The following is a 19,892-nucleotide window of genomic DNA, read 5'->3' as shown; positions in this document are numbered from 1 at the left end:
TGCACCTCCTAAAAATGTCCCCTTCACCACTTCAAGGAACTTTTTCCACACGGTGGAAGCCACTATTGAAAAAGACTGGGCTCTAGTAGTTGCCAAATGGACAACCTTAAGCAGGGGAGCAACTCAGCGACTAGAGCGGCAACTAGCAGATTGTAAAAGGGACATATTTGAAGAGACAGTCTTTTATGTATGGGGTCTGAGGCTATGAAGGGCTTTCGAAGTCACAACCGCACCTTGAATCCAACGTGGAAGCTAACTAGCAGCCACTCTATTCCTTGTGACCTGTTAGGATGTCCTGGCACAAAGTTTGGGAACTGTTGATTTATCTGGCCTTGTTTATTTGCTTTTCTATCAGTTATCTGCATTTTAATAACCTGGAAACCGTGGAGTCAGAGACGTTCAGTGACCTGCCCAAACTTGAAAGGCTGTAAGTCATGAAATTTTAGCAAATTTTAGTCCATTGAGGCAGGGGATAGAGTGGGGGGGGGGCTGGCAAAAGCAGGGGAACCGCCACTGTCTTAGCAAAATATCTCGAGCCACCACTGGAAAGCAGTGTGAGAAGGCCTTGACGTCTCTTGTCATTCTCATTTCAGTTTCTTGCATAATAACCGCATTTCCAGAATCCAGCTGGGAGCTTTCAGCGACCTGGGATCTCTTAAACGGCTGTAAGTGAATAATAGAGGTCACAGAGAACTATTCTTCTTGTTCAGGTAGTCATGAAAGATCCAGAAGCTGATCTTCTGGATGTATCTGTTTCTTCAGCCAACCACAGAACTTCCATGGTCCCATACGATATCACTGGGCTCAGCCTCCATATAGCCCGTCTCAGTGATTAAAAACCAGTAGATTGTTTGTTCCCCTTGCTGGGGCCCTCTGGTCCTTCAGGGAACCCCGATATTCTTTGTCAGGAAAGCTGTACCGCTGCAATAAAGAATGGCCCAGCCTCCAGGATATCCAGTTTATGAAGATCTCACCACCTGGAAAAGACCTTCTGACTGAGCAGTAGGAGAACCACTGTCAATCAGGGAAGACTATACTAAACTAGCTGATCAAGTATTCTTATTTAGATTAAGCCAGTTGCACATGTTCATACGGGTGGGTTATCTGCTAGCGTTACTTAAAGCTTGGCCAGCATATAAGGTCGTCAACTCCAAATTGGAAAACACCTGGATATTCATGGATAGAGCTTGGGAAGAGATGTCAGAGGGATATAGGTGAAACCATAGAGTTTCCAGAAATTCCTAGAGCTACCACAGAAGTGAGAAATGGTAACTCTATAGTAAAACCATAGATTTTCTGGCGATTCCTAGAGCTACCCATTGTCTCTTCCAGTAATGACACAAGGCTGCTTTAAAAAAATTTCTCCTGCTGCTGCTCTGATCCATGGCAAACAACAGGACCTGGGGGCAGGAGATTCCCCGCTAGCACTAGGGGCTTGACAGCCATAGATATTACTGGAACAGATAGATCAGTGATTTGATCTCAGATTATTGGGAAGTCATGGTTCCTGTTAGCTACCAAGAAATGTCTGACTAGACTGACACCTTTTCTTGGCTTACTGCTTCCACCCAGGCGGCTGGACTCCAACGCCTTGCTGTGTAATTGTGACCTGATGTGGCTGGCTGAACTGCTGAAGAAATACACCACCCAGGGCAACACCCAGACCGCCGCCACCTGTGAGAACCCTCGGGAGCTTCAAGGCCGGTCCGTCGTCACACTGACCCCCCAAGAATTTAACTGTGGTGAGTGCTCTGCTGTTTCCAGCACTAAATCACTAAATCGGAAGGTTGTCTCGTTTCATCCTCTCGGCCACCCTGGGAGGTAGGTTGGGCCAGGAGAGAGTGACTAACCCAAGATCCCAAGTGTGAGGATTTGAACCTGGGCCTCCCAGATCCTGCTGCAACAGGCTAACTGCTTCGGCATGTGTTACACAGAGCATAACCCCCGCGAGATCTGCTTCTGCTAAGCCGTGATTCTGACAGTCAGAACGGCTTGTGAATCCAGCCCCTTTGCTGCAATTTGAATCTATTGCCTCTTGTCCCTACTTCAGTGCCCCCATTGTTTTGAACACTGCTATCATAGCCCCTCGGAGGCTCACTTCCTGAGGCCCCGTGCATGGGACAAGATCCTGTCAATCAACGTTGTCTCCGAGTGCACGGCAAAGTATTTGTCTGCTGGCTTCACCGTCAGCTTGATCTGAGCAGGAAAGTGTACTTGGAAGACACAAGCTTACGCCACTTTATCACAGTGGAAAGGGGCGCAATTTGCACAGGGGAGTGCTGGGTTCCGTCTGAGGATTACCTCCGGTGAGCCCCAGCTCAGATGAAGCCCTGAAAGGAGCTAAAAAACTGGGTCGGTACAGAGCTTAGGCGTTGTTTCTCTGGGCCTAGAGGAAAAATGTAACATAATCCCCCCTGCCCCCAACTATCTAGGCTTGTTAGGTGTGCTGAGAGGCCTCCCACCAGGGAGTTAAAAAAAAACAGCAATGTCACGGACGTTGCCATGTCACTTACGGGCAAAACCCAAAAGTGGCATAGGGCAGCTCTAGGGATCACCAGCAATTCCTAGAGCTGCCTTTTGTCACGTCTGAATTTTATCTAGAAGTGACGTGGAGATATTGGCAATGCCACACGCGCTCCCTCTGTTCCTGCTTGGCTTGGCTAATTTTTATCCATCACATAGACAGCAATTTAATGGTTCATAGAGAGGGAGGGGATCTGTTTTGTTTTTGAAAGCTTATCAATAAGCCGTATTGTGTAAGTAGATCCCCCTCTTGAAACCCCCAGGTCCTGGTAACCATTCGCACCCCATCCCATACTTGGGTCTTGGAGCCGTCGTTTGGCTATCTGCTGTTCAGCACCACATTAGAAAAGAGTGGAGAAGGCTTGCAAAGAAAGACGCTTGTAATACCCGGGGAAAATACCGAAAGGCACCTCTGGCTTCTCCTCATTCTGTGCTCAAATGGGTGCGATTAAAGGAGGGGCGGGGCTATGGCTCTGGGGTAGAGCATCTGCTTTGCACGCAGAAGGTCCCGGGTTCAACCCCCGGTATCTCCATCTGAAAGGATCGGCTAACAGGTGATGTGAAAGACCTTCACCTGAGACCCCTGGAGAGCTGCTACCGATCAGAGGAGACAAAACTGACCTTGATAGACAAATGTTTGGGCTCAGTTCCGACCGACCGACCTCTATGTGCGGAGAATGAACTGCATGTGAGTTTGTTTTGCTGTAAAGACTGAAGGCTGTTTAGTGGAGTCTGTGCTGGCCCCTGCGGAGGTTTGAGCGGACAAAACAAGCAAAATAGCATTGCCGACCACTTGTAGGGCCTGACTGGGGATCCCTCAGGGTCCCTGGTTCCATCTTCTTCTATCCACCTGCAGGGAGAAAGAAAAGAAAATTATAGTCTCTACTATTTTTTACTTACCTTTGATGTTACCCGCGTATCCATTGATCTGACAGCCACGCGGGGTTCCTTAACGTTTGGACCTTCTGGAAGGCTGAGAACGTACGTATACTTGATTTAGAGACTGTGTCCAACGTTGAGAGACTTTTGGAGAGGTTATGGTCTGAGGAAAGTATTGTATATTGTTTCCTGTATGATGGATATATGCAGGGGTCATTTTGTAGAAAAAGAGCTGGAGGAACTCATTAGCATAACTCATTAGCATGTGCCATGTCCATTGACATCACTGGAAGTGTGTCATTAGCATGACTGATTTGCATATGCCACACCCCCTGACATCACCTATCCTGGCTGTTTTGGACCCAATCCTGGCCATTAAGGGCTGAAATTGGGCCCAAAATGGCAAAAAGGGGCTGAAAATGGCTGAAAAGGGACCCAAAATGTTCAGGATGGGGCCACTACTGAGTGGGAGAGTGATCCACCACCCATCAGAAGCCCGATCCAGGCCATTTTGGCCCCAATCTAGGCCGAAACAGGCCCAAAATGGCTGAGTCAGGTGGGTGGGGCCACCTGTCATGTGACCTCTTTGGGGAACTGCCGGGACTGCATTCCTGCATGTTCCCCCTCTAAATGAGCCCTGGATATATGAATTGTTGTATATATGTGTTTACTAATGTATGTACCAATTATTTCATCTTTGCACTGAGCACTTTATACGTAAAAGATATTATTTGTTTATCGTATTGTGAATAGCGTAATTATCCCCAGGCGTATTTGGTGGTGTATTTCTGTTGGCTCAGTTCAAGGCAGCTTCACGTGTTCACGTGTTCACTGGTATATTTCAGAGAGACCTCGCATCACTACTGAGCCCCAGGATGTTGACGTCGCCCTGGGAAATACTGTTTATTTCATCTGCAGGGCAGAAGGTAACCCAAAGCCCAAGATCATCTGGCTACACAACAAGTGAGTGTCTGGAGAGAGCCTCGGCAGGTCAGACTTACGGTTGCATCTACATTACCAACTTAAACCAGTTCAAATCCAGAGAGATCAAGATGGGTAGCCACGTTAGTCTGTCTATAGCAGTCGAAAAGAGCAAGAGTCCCGTAGCGCCTATAAGACTAACAAAATTGTGGTAGGGTACCACAATTTTGTTAGTCTTATAGGCGCTACGGGACTCTTGCTCTTTTCTACCGGTTCAAATCCAGTTTGACTGCTATGGCTTCCCTCAAAGAATTCTGGGGATTGTAGTTTGCTGAGAGCGCTTTGTTAGAGGTCACCGAGCCATGATTAGAAGAGTTCCCTGAATGGGAGTCGTAACGAAGAAACCTGGTTAAGACTGATTTCAGTTTGCAGTATAGACTGGCCCTGTGCTAATGGGCAAGAAAAAATAATAATAAAAATAATAACAACATTCAATGTATAGATTGCCCTTTAGGACAATTTAATGCCCACTCAGAGCGGTTTACAAAGTATGTTATTCTTATCCCCACCACAACAATCACCCTGTGAGGTGAGTGGGGCTGAGAGAGCTCTGGGAGAGCTGAGATTGACCCAAGGTCACCCAGCTGGCTCCAAGCAGACGAGTGGGGAATCAAACTCGGTTCTCCAGATTAGAGTCCTGCTGCTCTTAAACACTACACCAAACTGACTCTCCTTTGCATGCTTTCCTTTGTTTCACCAAACTCTGGGGCAGACTTCACATCTCTTGACAGCTTGCAGACCCTAATTTGGGTTGGGCCCACATCTAGAGGGAAAGTCACCTGGGGGGGATTAGGTGGTAATATTGTGACATCACATGCAACAGATTGGTGTCGCTTCCGGTGCAACCATAGAGTTTGAGGTGACTGTTAGAGCACTGCCGAGTGCAATGACATTATTTCTGGTCCATGCCAGAAGTGATGTAATGCTGTCACACAATGATGATGGCACCCACATTTTCCCTCCACCAACCAGCCAAGTGGCAGCAGGAAGAGTCTGTGGAGACACATGAATTTCCTGCTGACCAAGAGACCTGACCTCCAGACCCACAGTACAGGGGGGGGGGGGGGATTTTAAAAAAAATTATTTCCCTTGAGCCTTTTCTCTTTATCGATCCATAATATTTTATCTCACTGTTCCTACAAGGACCTCAGGGGTGTGTGCATGATTCTCCCCACCCTCATTGTGTCCCCACAACGACCCTGTGAGGTAGGTTAGGCTGAGAGAGCGTGACTGGATCAAGGTCACCCACTGATCTTCAAAGTATAGTGGAGATTTTGAACCCAGGTCTTGCAGTTCTAGTTCAAAAAAATAACGACTTCACCACATTAGCTAGTCGTATATCATCAGACCACCACCCTCTAGTTTCTGTTAGCCACTGTAAAGGAAATGATGGCTAAAATAATAACAACAACAACAACATTCAATTTATATACCACCCATCAGGACAACTTAATGCCCACTCAGAATGGTTTACAAAGTATGTTATTATTTATGTTATTATTATCCCCACAACAATCACCCTGTGAGGTGGGTGGGGCTGAGAGAGTGCCTGTCTTTTTTCCCTCCTGCTGGAACTAGACTGGTGTTACCCAACTGGGGGTCTCTTAACAAGTTTGGGGGAGAGGCAGTGTGAGGGGGTAACAAGCGAGATCTTTCACCTATGTATACAGGGATTGTTCCTCTAGAGAACTCTTTAATAAACAAGCAAATGTTCAACCAAAAAGTTTTTATTTATAAAACAGTAAAGACCAATTGCACACTAAACATACAAAACACATGCAAAGCGAGCTAGAAAAGCAGGGAGGAAAAGTGGAGAGAGTTGTAGGGTTGTGTGATAGTTACCAGTCCAGAAGAGAAGGGGCGTCCATGAGGGAGTAGCGTTGTGCGAACCGCACATCACGGCAAGGAAATGAGAGGCTCAGGTGGGGGTCTGAGGCTGGGTGTTGGATCCGAAGGCACACACACTGTTACGGCAAAAGGATAGCCCAATTATTCTATGGAATGTACCCTGGGGCAGAATTGCATCTTCTGCCCAAAATCAATAACTTAATGGCTGTTTCCAGGGTGATACAAAGAACTGGAAAAGGTTTGATTAACTTTCCTGGGTGAAACTAAAGTTATCAGTGATAATTGATGACCTGCGATGGCTGGATGGGAGCGACTATCAATAGCTGTGAATGGGAGAGCAGATAAGAAGATTGGAAGGGTGTGTTGAGGGGGTTAATTCAGGAACTCCTAGAAGACCCTATTGTCTTAGGAACTTTGCACACCTCCAGGATCATGGGGCCGAAAGCTAGTCTCACCTAGTGACTCACATGCCAGTAATTTTCCAGCTCCCAGCCAGGAATTGGCAGCCATTTCCTGCCTTGCCAGGTAGCATTTCTGTGTTTAAAACACATGAGTAGAGGGGCTTATAATATTGCCATATTCATAAGCGTCCTATTAACGTGAGGGCAGATTCGACTGCTAACAGTGTTAGGAGGGAAACTGTACAAGGTGAAGAGGTGCCCCCCCCCCCCACACACACACTACAAAGGCTTGGATCCAAACGAAGAGGCCCAATGGCTGCTTTTTAATCTTTAAAAGATTAGGTCACAGATTTCCCACTTAATATGTAGTGAGCTGTGAGGTGGTCCAGTCTAGACAGGAGCGGTCTTTGAGAGCAACGTCATTCGGCTGCCGTTTCTGCCAATTCTTGTTTGCTTTCCCCCCGAAGCCAAAATTGTCAGAACCCCTTCGGAGTTTCCATTGTCTGCCAAGTATAGTTTGGGAGTTATAAGCTAAAACAGCAGCTTCTCTTTCTTGTCTCAAGTCTAACCTCGACTTCTTTTATGACTTTCAGTGGATCTTTTGTGCCTAGGATTGTCAACTCCAGGTTGGGAAATTCCTGGAAATTTGGGGAAGGTGGGGTTTGGAGAAGGAAGGGAATTCAGCAGGGTATAAAGCTAGAGAATTCACCTTCCAAATCGCCTGTTTTCTCCAGGGGAACTGATCTCTCTAGTCTGGAGATCAGTTATAATTCTGGCAGTTCTCCATTCACCATCCGGCAGTTGGCCTCTTAGTCATTTTTGCCTCTAGCTGAGTCCTGGGCCTGGCACAGTTGTGGTGTCCGCTTTCTCTTGGGATCGCCATGATTCAGGTTTCTTTATGTCCCCATTTCTCAGCAATGAGATTGACATGAAAGATGACGGACGCCTGAACTTGCTGCAAGACGGAACACTAATGATTCAAGACACCAGAGAATCGGACAAAGGAGTCTACCAGTGCATGGCCAAGAACGTTGCTGGCGAGGCCAAGACTCAGGAAGTTGTCCTGCGATACTTCGGCAGCCCATGTAATTTGCTTTCCACTGTTCTCTGAAGGTTCACATTCTGCAGTTTGGAGGGCTTCTCTGATATCCATGTGTTATGGGGACTATAAGATTTGGTGGTGACTGAAATCCCTGGGAGACTTCCCACCTTGAACAGCTATATGGAAAGGAGCAGGGCTCATTTCGAGGGGGAACGCACAGGAATGCAGTTCCGGCAGTTCCCCAAAGATGTCACATGTCAGGTCGCCCTGCCCACCTGTCTCTTGGCCATTTGGGGCCTGTTTCGGCCTGGATTGCAGTCTAAAAGGCCCGGATTGGGCCTCTGAGGGGTGGTGGATCACTCTCCTGTTCAGCAGCGGCCCGATCCTGACCATTTTGGGCCCCTTTTTGGCCATTTTCAGCCCCTTATTGCCATTTTGGGCCCAATTTCAGCCCTGAATGGCCAGGATTGGGTCCAAAACAGCCAGGATAGGTGATGTGAGGGGGTGTGGTATATGCAAATCAGTTATGCTAATGACATGTTTCTGGTGATGTCAAGGGGTGTGGCATATGCTAATGAGTTATGCTAATGAGCTCCTCCAGCTCTTTTTCTACAAAATGACCCCTGGAAAGGAGCATACAAACATTTTAAATAAATAAGCACTGCCTATGGACGTTCAGATGGGAACAATTTACAGTCCCTGTTCATTTCTGTATTTCTGAAGAGCAGAGAAAATGGACAACTCTTAGCAGGCCTTTGCCAAATTCATCTGGGATTGTCAGCATTCCCATATAATGGTGAAGCTTCGACCAATTTCACGCGTTTACTGTGAGATAATAATGCATACTTTTCAGAGTGGAAAAAGAGACTTCCAATCAATTTGTTACAGGGTATAGAATGTTGGAGTAGGTTTCTGGGAGACGCAGATTCAAACCCCATTCAGCCATGAAGCTGTTAGGCCGGTCTTCCCCACCCCTTCCCTCCAATAGTTGGGATCTTCTCCCTTCCCTAGCAGGTCTATGGATGGATGTGTACATGCACATGGAGGGGCAACATGGGAGTGGGATTTTCACTGCACCCTTTTCTCAACTCCAGATGGATCCCTGATTTGCTCTTTGCCTTATTGGGGAAGACAGAGGCTCCATACTGGCAATCTTTATCTCTCAAAATTCCAAATAGCACCTCTGGTGCTTGAATTTGGGGGAGTGCCCAGTTGGGGTAGGTTAAGACCCCTTACCCCACACTGTGACCTTGATCCAGATTGAGGAACCTCACAGATGCTATTTACTAATTAAAAGAAAAACCCACTTGGGAAATTGATCAGCGGATCGCCTGGCTTGTTGTCCCGTTGGCTTCTAAAGTGCTACACAAACGCTGAATATTATGAACCTGCTGACCTTGTGGTTTTGCTTTCAGCTAAGCCCAGCTTCGTCATCCATCCCCAGAACACAGAAGTATTGGTAGGGCAAAGCGTCACCTTGGAATGCGGGGTGTCCGGTCACCCTTCACCTCGCATCGTCTGGATGCTGAGCTCGGGTTCCCCGCTGCCACAGGACTCCCGCTTCACCATCACCAGCTCCGGCGGTCTCTACATCCAAAATGTCACCTTCTCGGACCAGGGGCAGTACAGCTGCAATGCCAGTAACACCGAAGGGTCTATCCAGGCAACGGCAAATGTCATAGTACAAGGTGACCCTCTAGTTAGCCCATCGGTGACTTTTTGTGGGTGTGCCGCTGTGTGATGTCATCTTCAGGAAGATCTAGCAGGGAAAGTTTATTAATATTTAGGGATCACTTTCAGACTGTAGCCATTCCCACACGCTGTTAAAGAGACAGCCCACTCACTGAACTCTGGCTTTTTTCCCCACTCATTCCATACGTCTCCAGTTTCAAAGCGGAAGCAGGCCGTTGGGCTTCCGCTTTTTTCGGCGTCTTTTCTGAGAACGGAATTTCCCACACTTTCCTGCGCTGGCTAAAAGATGCTGAAAAAATGGAAGCCAGACTGCCTGTTTCTGCTTTGAAATCGGAGACGTATGGCGTGAATGAAGAAAAAGCCAGAGTTCAGTGAGTGGGCCGTCCCTTTAACGGCGTGTGGGAATGGCTAGTGAACCCTCAGTTGATGATCTTTGCCCCAATCTGCATGTTATATGGTGAAGTTGGTGCATACAGCAGACAGGACTGTTTCAGTGGTAGCCCCCAGTAACTGGAGTTCCCTAAATGGGTAAACTCATCCTGCCCCTTCGTTCTTAGCCTGTAAGAACTTTTTTTTCAGAGGCCCGAATCCAAACTATGCCCTGTTGACTTTTCTCGTTTTGCTTTTACTCCTCTGTTTTATCTTATGATTTTATTCTGTAGCATTTCAGGCTGATGTTTTGCGGGGCGTCTGATCTTACTATTTATATTGGCTCAGTTTATTTTCTTTCTGCTTTGATTACTTGGGCTTTTTTCTTTACCACTTAGTGTTTCAGATTTTATAGTTTTACGCTATTCTGTTCCTGCTGCTAGACAGTTTTGATTTAAATGTTTTTGATTTCAACAGTTGACTTGATGGAACTTATAATAATCAAATTGAATGTTGTTGTTGTTGTTATAAGTGCTATCAAGTCACAGCTGACTTATGGCAACCTTTAGAGTTTTCAAGGTGAGAGATGAATAAACAGAGGTTGTTTGCCATTACCTTCCTCTGTGCTGTGACCCTGGGCTTCAACAACAACAACAACAACATTTGATTTATATATTGCCCTTCAGGACAACTTACTGCCCACTCAGAGCAGTTTACAAAGTATGTCATTATTATCCCCACGACAATCACCCTGTGAGGTGGGTGGGGCTGAGAGAGCTCTGAAAGAGCTATGACTAACTCAAGGTCTCCCAGCTGGCTTCAAGCAGAGGAGTGGGGAATCAAACCCGGCTCTCCAGATTAGAGTCCTGCCGCTAATAACCACTATACCAAACTGGCTCTAGGTGGTCTCCCATCTAAGTACTGACTCTGAGCAGCTTCCAAGATCTGGTGAGATTAAGTTAGCCCAGGCCATGGTGTGTTGCATTTTTCGGCATTGTTGTGAGTTGCCCAAGTGCCATGTTTTTATTTTTTTGAAGGAAGGCAAGATAGAAGCAAGTCCTCAAAATAAATAACTAATAACAAATGAGCCAAAGATACATGTAACTCTGCTGGTTCCCACTGAACTGGTCCTGTTCCCTTGTTTGAAAAGTCTCTGTTCCTTCCAGAATCCTAGATAAATGTACTCCATGTTGTCATGTGACCATAGGAAGCGTCCTTAGATCCTACTCTCCCAAAGCAGGACTGAAGATTGAGACTTGGAAGAGCAGCTGTGAGGGAGCTAGCTAAAATCCTTAAAGTTAAAGATGTCTATCTGGGGACCAAGATCAAGATAATCCATATTCTGGTATTCCCCATTACTATGTATGGATGTGAAAAGTTGGACAGTGAAGAAAGCCAACAGGAAGAAAATGGATTAATTTGAAATGTGGTGCTGGAGGAGAGTTTTGCGGATACCACGGACTGCCAAAAAGACAAATAAGTGGGGTACTAGATCAAATCAAGCCTGAATTCTCCCTAAAAGCTAAAATAACAAAACTAAGACTATCGTACTTTGGTTACATCATGAGAAAAGGAGATTCTCTGGAAAAGTCAAGAAATGCTAGGAAATGTGGATGGCAGCAGGAAAAGAGGAAGACCTAAAACGAGGTAGCTTGACTCAATAAAAGGAGCCACATCCTCCAGTTTTCTGGATCTGAGCAAGTCTGTTAATGATAATGATTTTGGAGGTCTTTCATTCATAGGGTCGCCATAGGTCAGAGGCGACTTGACGGCACATAACACACACACATCCCTACCTACTCTCCCAGCATTATCTTTTCTGACTGACAGAAGTTCTCCAAGGTCTGCAGCTAGGCACTCCCTAGCTCTGCTATGGGCCATCCTTTTAAACCAGAGATTCCTATGGTTGATCCTGGATCATCTACTTAACAATGCACTTAGTCTACTGTTGAATAACTTTTAACTTTTCAAAACCTCTGTCACCACCCACCAGCAATGTTGTCTGAGCCAAGAATGACCCAAATTTGGCACTGAGAAACAATGGTACAGTCAGGCAATTCTGGAATCTGGTCTTATGGAGGCCCCCTTTAGTTGGTAAGGTATGGTTGTGAAGCCCCATGGAATGAAGTGTGTTTGCATTTCCTACGCAGCCAATTTGGTGGAGATCAAGTTAGCCGTTCAGACAGTTTAGAAGAATGAGATTTTACTTCTCAAGTTACGGCTGGAGTCTACTGTTCAGTGTGCAGGTGGGACAGGAATTGCCATTCTCCACAGGTTCTGATCTTTTTCTTTCTCCTCTATTTGGGTTCCCCACCCATTGCAGATACTCCAAGGTTTTTGGAGGTCCCATCTGATCAGACTGTGACTGAGGGTCAAAGTGTAGACTTCTCCTGCTCCGCTGAGGGCCATCCTTTACCTGTTATTGCCTGGACACGAGCAGGTATTTTCCTGGTATCCTTATGTACAATGCAGAGATTTTGTGTCCCCCTTCTGCACTCCAGAAGTGGAGATTATCCAAAATAGATCGGGGCAGGCAACCCTTGGTGTGCATGCCAAACAGCGGTATGCCAGGGTTTTTGGAATTCTGGGGAAGCAGTTCCCATTGGAAAACACTGCACAAGAGAAGAAAGAGCTCGAAGCAAGCTCTGTTGTGTAAACGAATTCTCGGTTACAAAGTCCAGAAGGGTAACTTGGCTCTGACGATTGCAAATACCAAGCTTGTTACTGAAGCTTAATTGTTTTTCAGCTGCTTTTGAGGGATTAGATTTTTGGCTCTGGGACGTAATTCCTCTCCTTGCAAAGGAGCTGAGCTGAGTCAAAGTTTTAAAAAGCAAGACAAAGCAAAAAGCCAGTTAGGGAATCACTGAACATCTACTTCTGTATGCACAGGGTGGGGAGCTGTGGGGCCCAGCACCCTCAAGGACGGCAAAGGCCCCCTTCCTTGAATTTTTCAGCTTTTGTTAGAAAAAGATCAAGATGGGTAGCCGTGTTAGTCTGTCTGTAGCTGTAGAAAAGAGCAAGAGTCCAGTAGCACCTGTAGGACTAACAAAATGTGTTAGTCTTCGGTGCTATTTGGACTCTTGCTCTTTTCTACTGCATTAGAAAAAGGACATCTCTAGCCCATCTCTTTGCAAGCTGATCTAAAGAAAAAACTATTCAGCTCATATTGTTATCGCCTTGTTCATACGTACAGGTGAACATGATAGCAACAAGGTGGTGTAATTTGGAGGGGGCTAAATGGACTTGGGGACAGCAAAGAAGCACCAAGTTCTTTTTTTATAGCTAAAACATTTTTTAATGTTTCACCCTATTACACAACTTTTTAACATAGCGGGCTGTCAATCAGAGCATCGGTCCTTCAAGGTCAGTATTGTCCACTCGGACTGGCAGTGGCTTTCCAGGTTGTCTCAGGCAGAGGTCTTTCTCATCAGCTCCTACTCGGTCCTTTTTTAACTGGAGATGCCAGGAATTGAACTTAGGGACTTTCTGCATGCCAAGCAGATACTCCACTGCTGAGTCACAGCCCCTCCCCAACTTACGACTGTTGCTGTTAGGTGGGCCGTTGCCAAGTGACCGGAGACACAGCATCCTTTCCACCGGCACCCTGAGGATAGTCCGAGTCGCGCTTCATGACCAAGGCCAGTACGAGTGCCACGCCATCAGCGCTGTCGGCGTCCGGAGCTTTCCAGTGCAGCTCTGGGTGACTCCACGAGGTACATTTGCATGGGAAATTCTACTTACTAAAGGGTCTCCAGGTCCTTTGCTATTTCTGAGTACTTTGCACGTTCGCTGTAACCTCCTAATTGGCCATTTCCAAGGCATCATATTAAAGGGCATTGGAAGCCTTATAATAATAGTAATAATAATAACAATAACAATGATGATGATGATGATGATAAACATTGAATTTATATACCGCCCTTCTGGACAACTTAATACCCACTCAGAGCGGTTTACAAAGTATGTTATTATTATCCCCACAACAATCACCCTGTGAGGTGGGTGGGGCGGAGAGAGCTCCTAGAAGATGTGACTGACCCAAGGTCACCCAGCTGGCTTCAAGCGGAGGAGTGGGGAATCAAACCTGGCTCTCCAGATTAGAGTCCTGCCACTCTTTTTTTTTTTTTGCTTTTTAAATTTTTTTTTAATTAATTTACTTTTTAATGAAGCTTTATAACATACAACAAATAGAAATCAACAATGAACATCAACTGTAACACAACAACTAATCAATAATAGTTTACAAGTTTTGAAGAATATGAACATTACAATAACTTTTAAACAAAGCATACATAATATTACCAAATATCAGAAAACTGAGTCAACGTCTGAGCAATTCTTATTCTGGGATGTAAATCGTGCATGTCTATAAATTCAAGAAAAGGGAACCATTTCTCATAGAAATTGGAACTGGCAGGAAAGCGTTCAGCATTGAGAATATTGTCATTAATTTTATCCAGGATGAAATGGTCCCATATCTTAGAGAGCCACATCTGAGTCCTGCCACTCTTAACCCCTAGAACAAACTGGCTTATACAGCTTGGGAGCAGCATATCTTAAGGACCAGCTTCTCCTATATGAACCTACCCATCAGCTCCAGCCATCTTGGGAGGTCTAGATGGCTGGTTAGATGGATGGCTGTCCGAGAGAGGGCCTTCTCAGTAGTGGGGCCAAAACTTTGGAACTCCTTGTCTCCCTTTGTTACTGTCTTCTGCCAGAGGGTAAAGACTTTTTTGCTCCATTCTGCATACCCCTCGTAAACTCTTACAGCCCTCCTTTCTGGCTGTGTGTGTGGTGGTGGAGAGTGCTGACTTATGGCCACCCCTGGGGGAGTTTTTATGGCAAGAGACCGGCAGAGGTGGTTTGCCATCACCTGCCTCTGCAACCCTGGTCTTCGTTGGAGGTCTCCCATCCAATTACTAACCAAGGCCAACCCTGCTTAGCTTCTGAGATCTGACAAGATCAGGCTCACCTGGGCTATCCAGGCCAGGGCAGTTGTGTGTGTATCTGTTTGTACATCTATACCTTTTTATTGTCTTTATATATGTATTTTAAATGTTATTTTAGTGTTTTAATTATCTGTTGTTCACTGCCTTGGGGGAACCCTATTTTGGGTGGAAAGGCGGCATACAATGTTTCAAATAAATAAATAAATATGTCCCCACCCTTTCTTCTCTGGCAGTCATTCCAGTGTTCCTTCACCCACCGCAAGATATGGTGGCAGAGACCGGGCGAGACATAGACATCCCCTGTGCTGCCCAAGGGGACCCACAGCCCACCATTAGATGGGCCAAGGTGAGGACAGCATTCGCCCGGCAGCTTCACTTGGAAGAGGCACCGGCTTGCAGCCTGTGTATCATTGGGATCACCTGATTCCTTGAGTTCCATTATGATCTTTAAGTTCACATGGGATATCACCTTCTTGATGATGCCAACTGGGTGCTAGCTTGGAGAAGAACGAAGCTTACAGGGACGTTCTTGGTTGTTGTCTTGCAGCTGTAGCCCAGAGTGTCATCAAAGGCTGAGCTCACGTACTTTCGGGAAACATTTTAAGCTTTCTTATTATGGTCTGATTGACATAAGGGCAGGGCTTTTTTGCAGCGGGAACGCGGGGGAACGGAGTTCTGGAACCTCTTGAAAATGGTCACATGACCGGTGGCTCCGCCCCCTGATCTCCAGACAGAGGGGAGTTTAGATTGCTACAGCACGGAGGACAATTTCAACTCCCCTCTGTCTGGAGATCAGGGGGCGGAGCCACCGGCCATGCAACCATTTTGTCCGAGGGCAACCCTCTGAGTTCCACCACCTCTTTCCCCAGAAAAAAAGCCCTGCATAGGGGTATTTCTCCATTTCAGCAAATAGCTGTCCACCATTTTGTTTATTTTCTCACAATGTTGTCCTCCATTCCTTCAGAAATCATGAACAGCCTGTTTGCCCCTCTATAAACTCTGCTTCTTTTTAACGTTGAAAAAAAAAGATCTTTCCCACATGATGGTGTTGAGATGATATTTTTTTGTGTCCAGAAGGGAAGATATGTCTTGTGTTTCAATAACAAGAAAGACCCTTTTCTCCTCCCACTTTGCATTTTCACAGTGAACTGCCTTGGTATCGTTGACACCAACAGCATCAACATTGATTGTGTTAAAGAGCAAGAGTCCGGTATTACCTATAAGACTAACGAAATTTGGGGTTGGGTATGAGCTTTCATGAGTCACAGCTCACTTCTTCAGATACATCTAGAATGTGAGTCCATCCACAAGACGATGCATCCGCCTGGACTGAATCAAGACCTAGGCTTCCTGTCTCATTATCAATGCTGATTTCTCCACACCCACTACCCTTCTGCATACCCCACCCTATTCAATGATTCCACTCACCAAGGTATAAGGAAAGATGGACTTACATTCTAGCTATATCTGAATAAGTGAGCAGTGACCTACCACACGTTTTGTTAGTCTTATAGGTGCTGCATTCATGTGTCGAATGCAGTATGAGGGTTTTTTCCCTTGCTTCCTTTTAAAAGTTGCTCAGTGCCTTTAGTGACATCTGGTGGCCAAGTAAGTAAATACAATTGCCTGTGGGCCTTGTTTGAATTTGATCCAGGAACAATGGGCTGTATGAACTAGCTCAGAAATACCCTGAACACACAGAATCAACATGCTAACCTTTTAAGGGGGTTTTGTATGCTGAATTGATCTTGTGGGTGGCTCAACAGATGTCCAGCTTTTAGACATCTAATTCCATCCTGACTTTTTGAGACACAAAACTGGTTGAAGAGCAAGATTCAGGTCTCGTAGCACCTTAAAGGCCAACTAGATTTACTGTGCAAGTTTTTTGTAAGGTTGATGGATTTCCACTCCAGACGGCTGAATGTGGTGCCTTCTATGAGGATCGTTTCAGGTGGGTAGCCATGTTGGTCTGGAGTCGAAGAGCAAGATTCGGGTCCAGTAGCACCTAAAAGACTAACAAGATTTCCAGGGCATGAGCTTTTGAGAGTCACACAGCTCCCTTTGTCAGATCCGACAGCAAACCGTCCTATTTGACAAAGGAAGGTTTGATTCTTGGAAGCTTATACCCTGGAAATCTTGCTGGACTTTTAGGTATTACTAGACCTGAATCCTGCTCTTCTTCTACAGACCAGCATGGCTACCCACCTGAAACTAAAACATGTTGATGTATTGTCGAAGGCTTTCACAGCCGGAGAACAATGGTTGTTGTGGATTTTCCAGGCTGTATAGCCGTGGTTGAATCATTAACCCATAGTGACCTTGATTTTATGCTGATGCTAACTGGGACAGTCACTCTGCGTCCCTTCTGGGATGAATTGCATTCAAGCTCAAAAAAACCTCTTCCTTGCTCAACAGGAAGGAATTCAGATCACGGAGAGCGGGAAGTTCCGAATCAGCCGAGAAGGGACCCTCTCCATCCGTGATCTGGGGAAGGCAGACCAAGGGAGATACGAATGCATAGCCAGAAATACCTTTGGGTTCACTTCCAGTACTATGCAGCTGACTGTCACCGGTATGATAAACCTTGTTTTTGCTTTTTGGCAATATTGTTGTCTGAGCCAGTTTACATGGCTGACTTTTCCTATCCTGCAGCCACATGCCATGGTAAAAATGCACAAACTGAACCCTGATGTAAAGCTTTAAGCATTCACTCCTAACAGTTGAATTACATACACCTGCATGTTGCTGTCCCTATTACATTTCATTTCATTATTTTATTTTTTGAGACTATATGAGATTACATCTGCAGTGCAAACAAAACAGCAGCACCCAACAATGTTGCTCAAGTGAAAACAGATTAAAAACTGTAGGGTGCAAACAAAGCACAATCTTTCATCCTTAAGCATTCTGGCACATACATGTTTTAAGCAAATGAATTGCTGAAGAGCTCATGTGCTTGAAAAATGCTAGCTTTGGAGAATAGAGTATGAAAGTACTGAAGGACTGTGTCAGGGACAGTAAAATGGAAGCATCATTAACAATCGTGGTTGTTCTCCCCTATTTCTAAAAAGCAACCAATGTTGGCCGGAGCGGTGACACCTTTGTAGCCACCTCAATACAGGAAGCCATCAGCAGTGTGGACCATGCAATCAATTCTACCCGGACTGAACTGTTTAGCAAGTAAGGGTTGTCTTGGAGATGAATTCACAGACCCGATAGTAGTGTGGGAGATGTTTCTCCTTGAGTCCTTCTGATGTGACTCTTAAATGATGCGGATGCCAGAAATTTGGGTTGGTGAGGGGGAAGATTTGTTGTTCCTGAGATCAAAACAATTGGGAGTAGGGTTGTCAGTCCCCCGCTGGGTGCGGGGATACCCCTGCTTCCACCATGCACCCCCCACCACCACTTACGTGGACCGTGGGGGAAAAGGTGGGGGAACACACCTCCTGGGGTGCGTTCCTGGGTGACATGCCACAGTGGGTTGATTTGAGCCCACCATAAAGCACAGGAGCTCACCACGGCCCTCCCAGCAGCGCCCCCGTGCTCCGCAGTGGGTAAGAACATTCCAGGTCCCATTGCACCACCCTGGCTGCGCTCCCATGTTCAGTAGCAGGCCAATTTCATCCCCAAACAGGCATGATTCAGCCCCAAATGGGTCCGCTGTGGAGTGCAGGAGCGCTCCCAGGGGTGGCACGAGGCCTGCACGATGACGTCACTTCCCGGAAGTGACATCATCACACAGCCCAGGAGCACATGCATGCAAGAACCTCTGAACAGGTGAGTGCCAGGTCTCTTGCCTCCCACCCGGAGTGTAAGGGGGCCTGGCAACCCTAATTCGGAGGGTGCCGATCTGCTGCAGGGGCTTGGCTGACTCCCATCCACCAACAGTGTAGGATGAAACAGACATCACCTCCCAGATCTGTGTTGCCACCATCTCCGTCTGAGCTTCAGGGACTCAGGTAGGACATGACTGCTGACAATATGGGAGGAGGCAAAAGGCATACCTTGCTCAGGTCGACCAAATCCCTTGAACTGGCCCTCGGTTGAGTCTTACCCTTCCATCTCCCATCCAAGAAAGTGAAATGTGGTCCTGCCAGTTAAAACATCAGGGTTTTAAAAAAATTATCTCTGAACAGGCGGCCCAAAACTCCTAATGAGCTGCTCGCACTTTTCCGTTATCCACGGGACCCGTACACCATTGAGACTGCCCGGGCTGGTGAGATCTTTGAAAGGACCTTGCAGTTGATTCAAGAACATGTGCAGCAAGGACTCGTGGTGGACATGAATGGAACAGGTATGATGCAGCACCAGATAAAGCATTAACTGGTGGCCCTTCCCGCGGAGAGGTTAGCCAAAAGAAGTCCCGTTTGGCACCGATGGTGCTTTTCGAGAGGGAAAATGGCGTTTCTGTAAAAGAATACATACCAAATTCTGCAATTCCTGTTGAATATAAAATATTTGAACGGGGCATATTTACTCAAGTTTACTCCATTTGTGGACATAACAACAAATCAAAGATGTATTTTTCCCCTAAAGCTGAACTTCTGAATTCTCCGTATCTCATTTTTTCTAATGATTTAGTAACGAGACTGATTAAATGTGGAAGGAGAGTGCATGCAGAGTGACAGGAAGAAGCAGAAAGAAAGAGCTTAGAGCTCAACAGAATCCGCTCGTCCCCAACGGGGAAACAGCTCAATGGAAGAGTGGGTGCTTTGCGGGCAGGTGGTCCCAGGTTTCGTTCTGGCATGTCTAGTTATTGGGCAGGAGAGTCGGGAAGGTATGCCACCTGAGACCCTGGAGTGATACGGTGAGAGCTATGACTGCCAGCGTGGTGCAGTGGTTAGACTAGGGAAACCCAGGTTCGAATCCCGACTCTTCCACAAACTCATTGTCTAACTTAACTGCAGGTAGATCAAGATGGGTAGCCGTGTTAGTCTGTCTGTAGCAGTAGAGAAGAGCAAGAGTCCAGTAGCACCTATAAGGCTAACAAAATTTGTGGTAGAGTATGAGCTTTCATGAGTCACAGCTCACGTCTTCAGATACAGTTTTTATGAGGATAAAAGGAAGGCGTGGATAATCTTGTATGCTGGCCTGGGCTACTTGGAGGGAAAGTGGATCGAAAACATGGAAGAGTGTACAGTACTGAGCTACCTAGACCAACGTTCTGACTTGGTATAAGGCAACTTGAGATGTTCCCTCCCTGACTTT

The 19,892-nt window shown here is 46.3% G+C and overlaps 1 protein-coding gene across 1 annotated transcript in view; it reads left to right on the top strand.

Annotated features, from left to right (window-relative positions):
- The window catches only part of LOC129330202 (peroxidasin homolog), a 68,059-nt gene that overhangs the window by 29,794 nt on the left and 18,373 nt on the right, over positions 1-19,892 (top strand). The window contains exons 5-16 of the mRNA XM_054980197.1: positions 356-427; positions 594-665; positions 1,573-1,742; positions 4,248-4,365; positions 7,548-7,717; positions 9,090-9,362; positions 12,059-12,175; positions 13,290-13,448; positions 14,918-15,030; positions 17,100-17,256; positions 17,756-17,864; positions 18,821-18,978. Of these exons, the coding sequence (XP_054836172.1) occupies positions 356-427; positions 594-665; positions 1,573-1,742; positions 4,248-4,365; positions 7,548-7,717; positions 9,090-9,362; positions 12,059-12,175; positions 13,290-13,448; positions 14,918-15,030; positions 17,100-17,256; positions 17,756-17,864; positions 18,821-18,978 (1,688 nt within the window). The remainder of the gene's footprint in view (positions 1-355; positions 428-593; positions 666-1,572; positions 1,743-4,247; positions 4,366-7,547; positions 7,718-9,089; positions 9,363-12,058; positions 12,176-13,289; positions 13,449-14,917; positions 15,031-17,099; positions 17,257-17,755; positions 17,865-18,820; positions 18,979-19,892) is intronic.

This window comes from Eublepharis macularius, chromosome 5, assembly GCF_028583425.1.
Source record: "Eublepharis macularius isolate TG4126 chromosome 5, MPM_Emac_v1.0, whole genome shotgun sequence".
NCBI classification, from domain to species: Eukaryota; Metazoa; Chordata; class Lepidosauria; order Squamata; family Eublepharidae; genus Eublepharis; species Eublepharis macularius.
The sequence above is the reverse complement of the archived record's forward strand: the minus strand, read 5'-3'. Positions and strand labels throughout refer to the sequence as shown.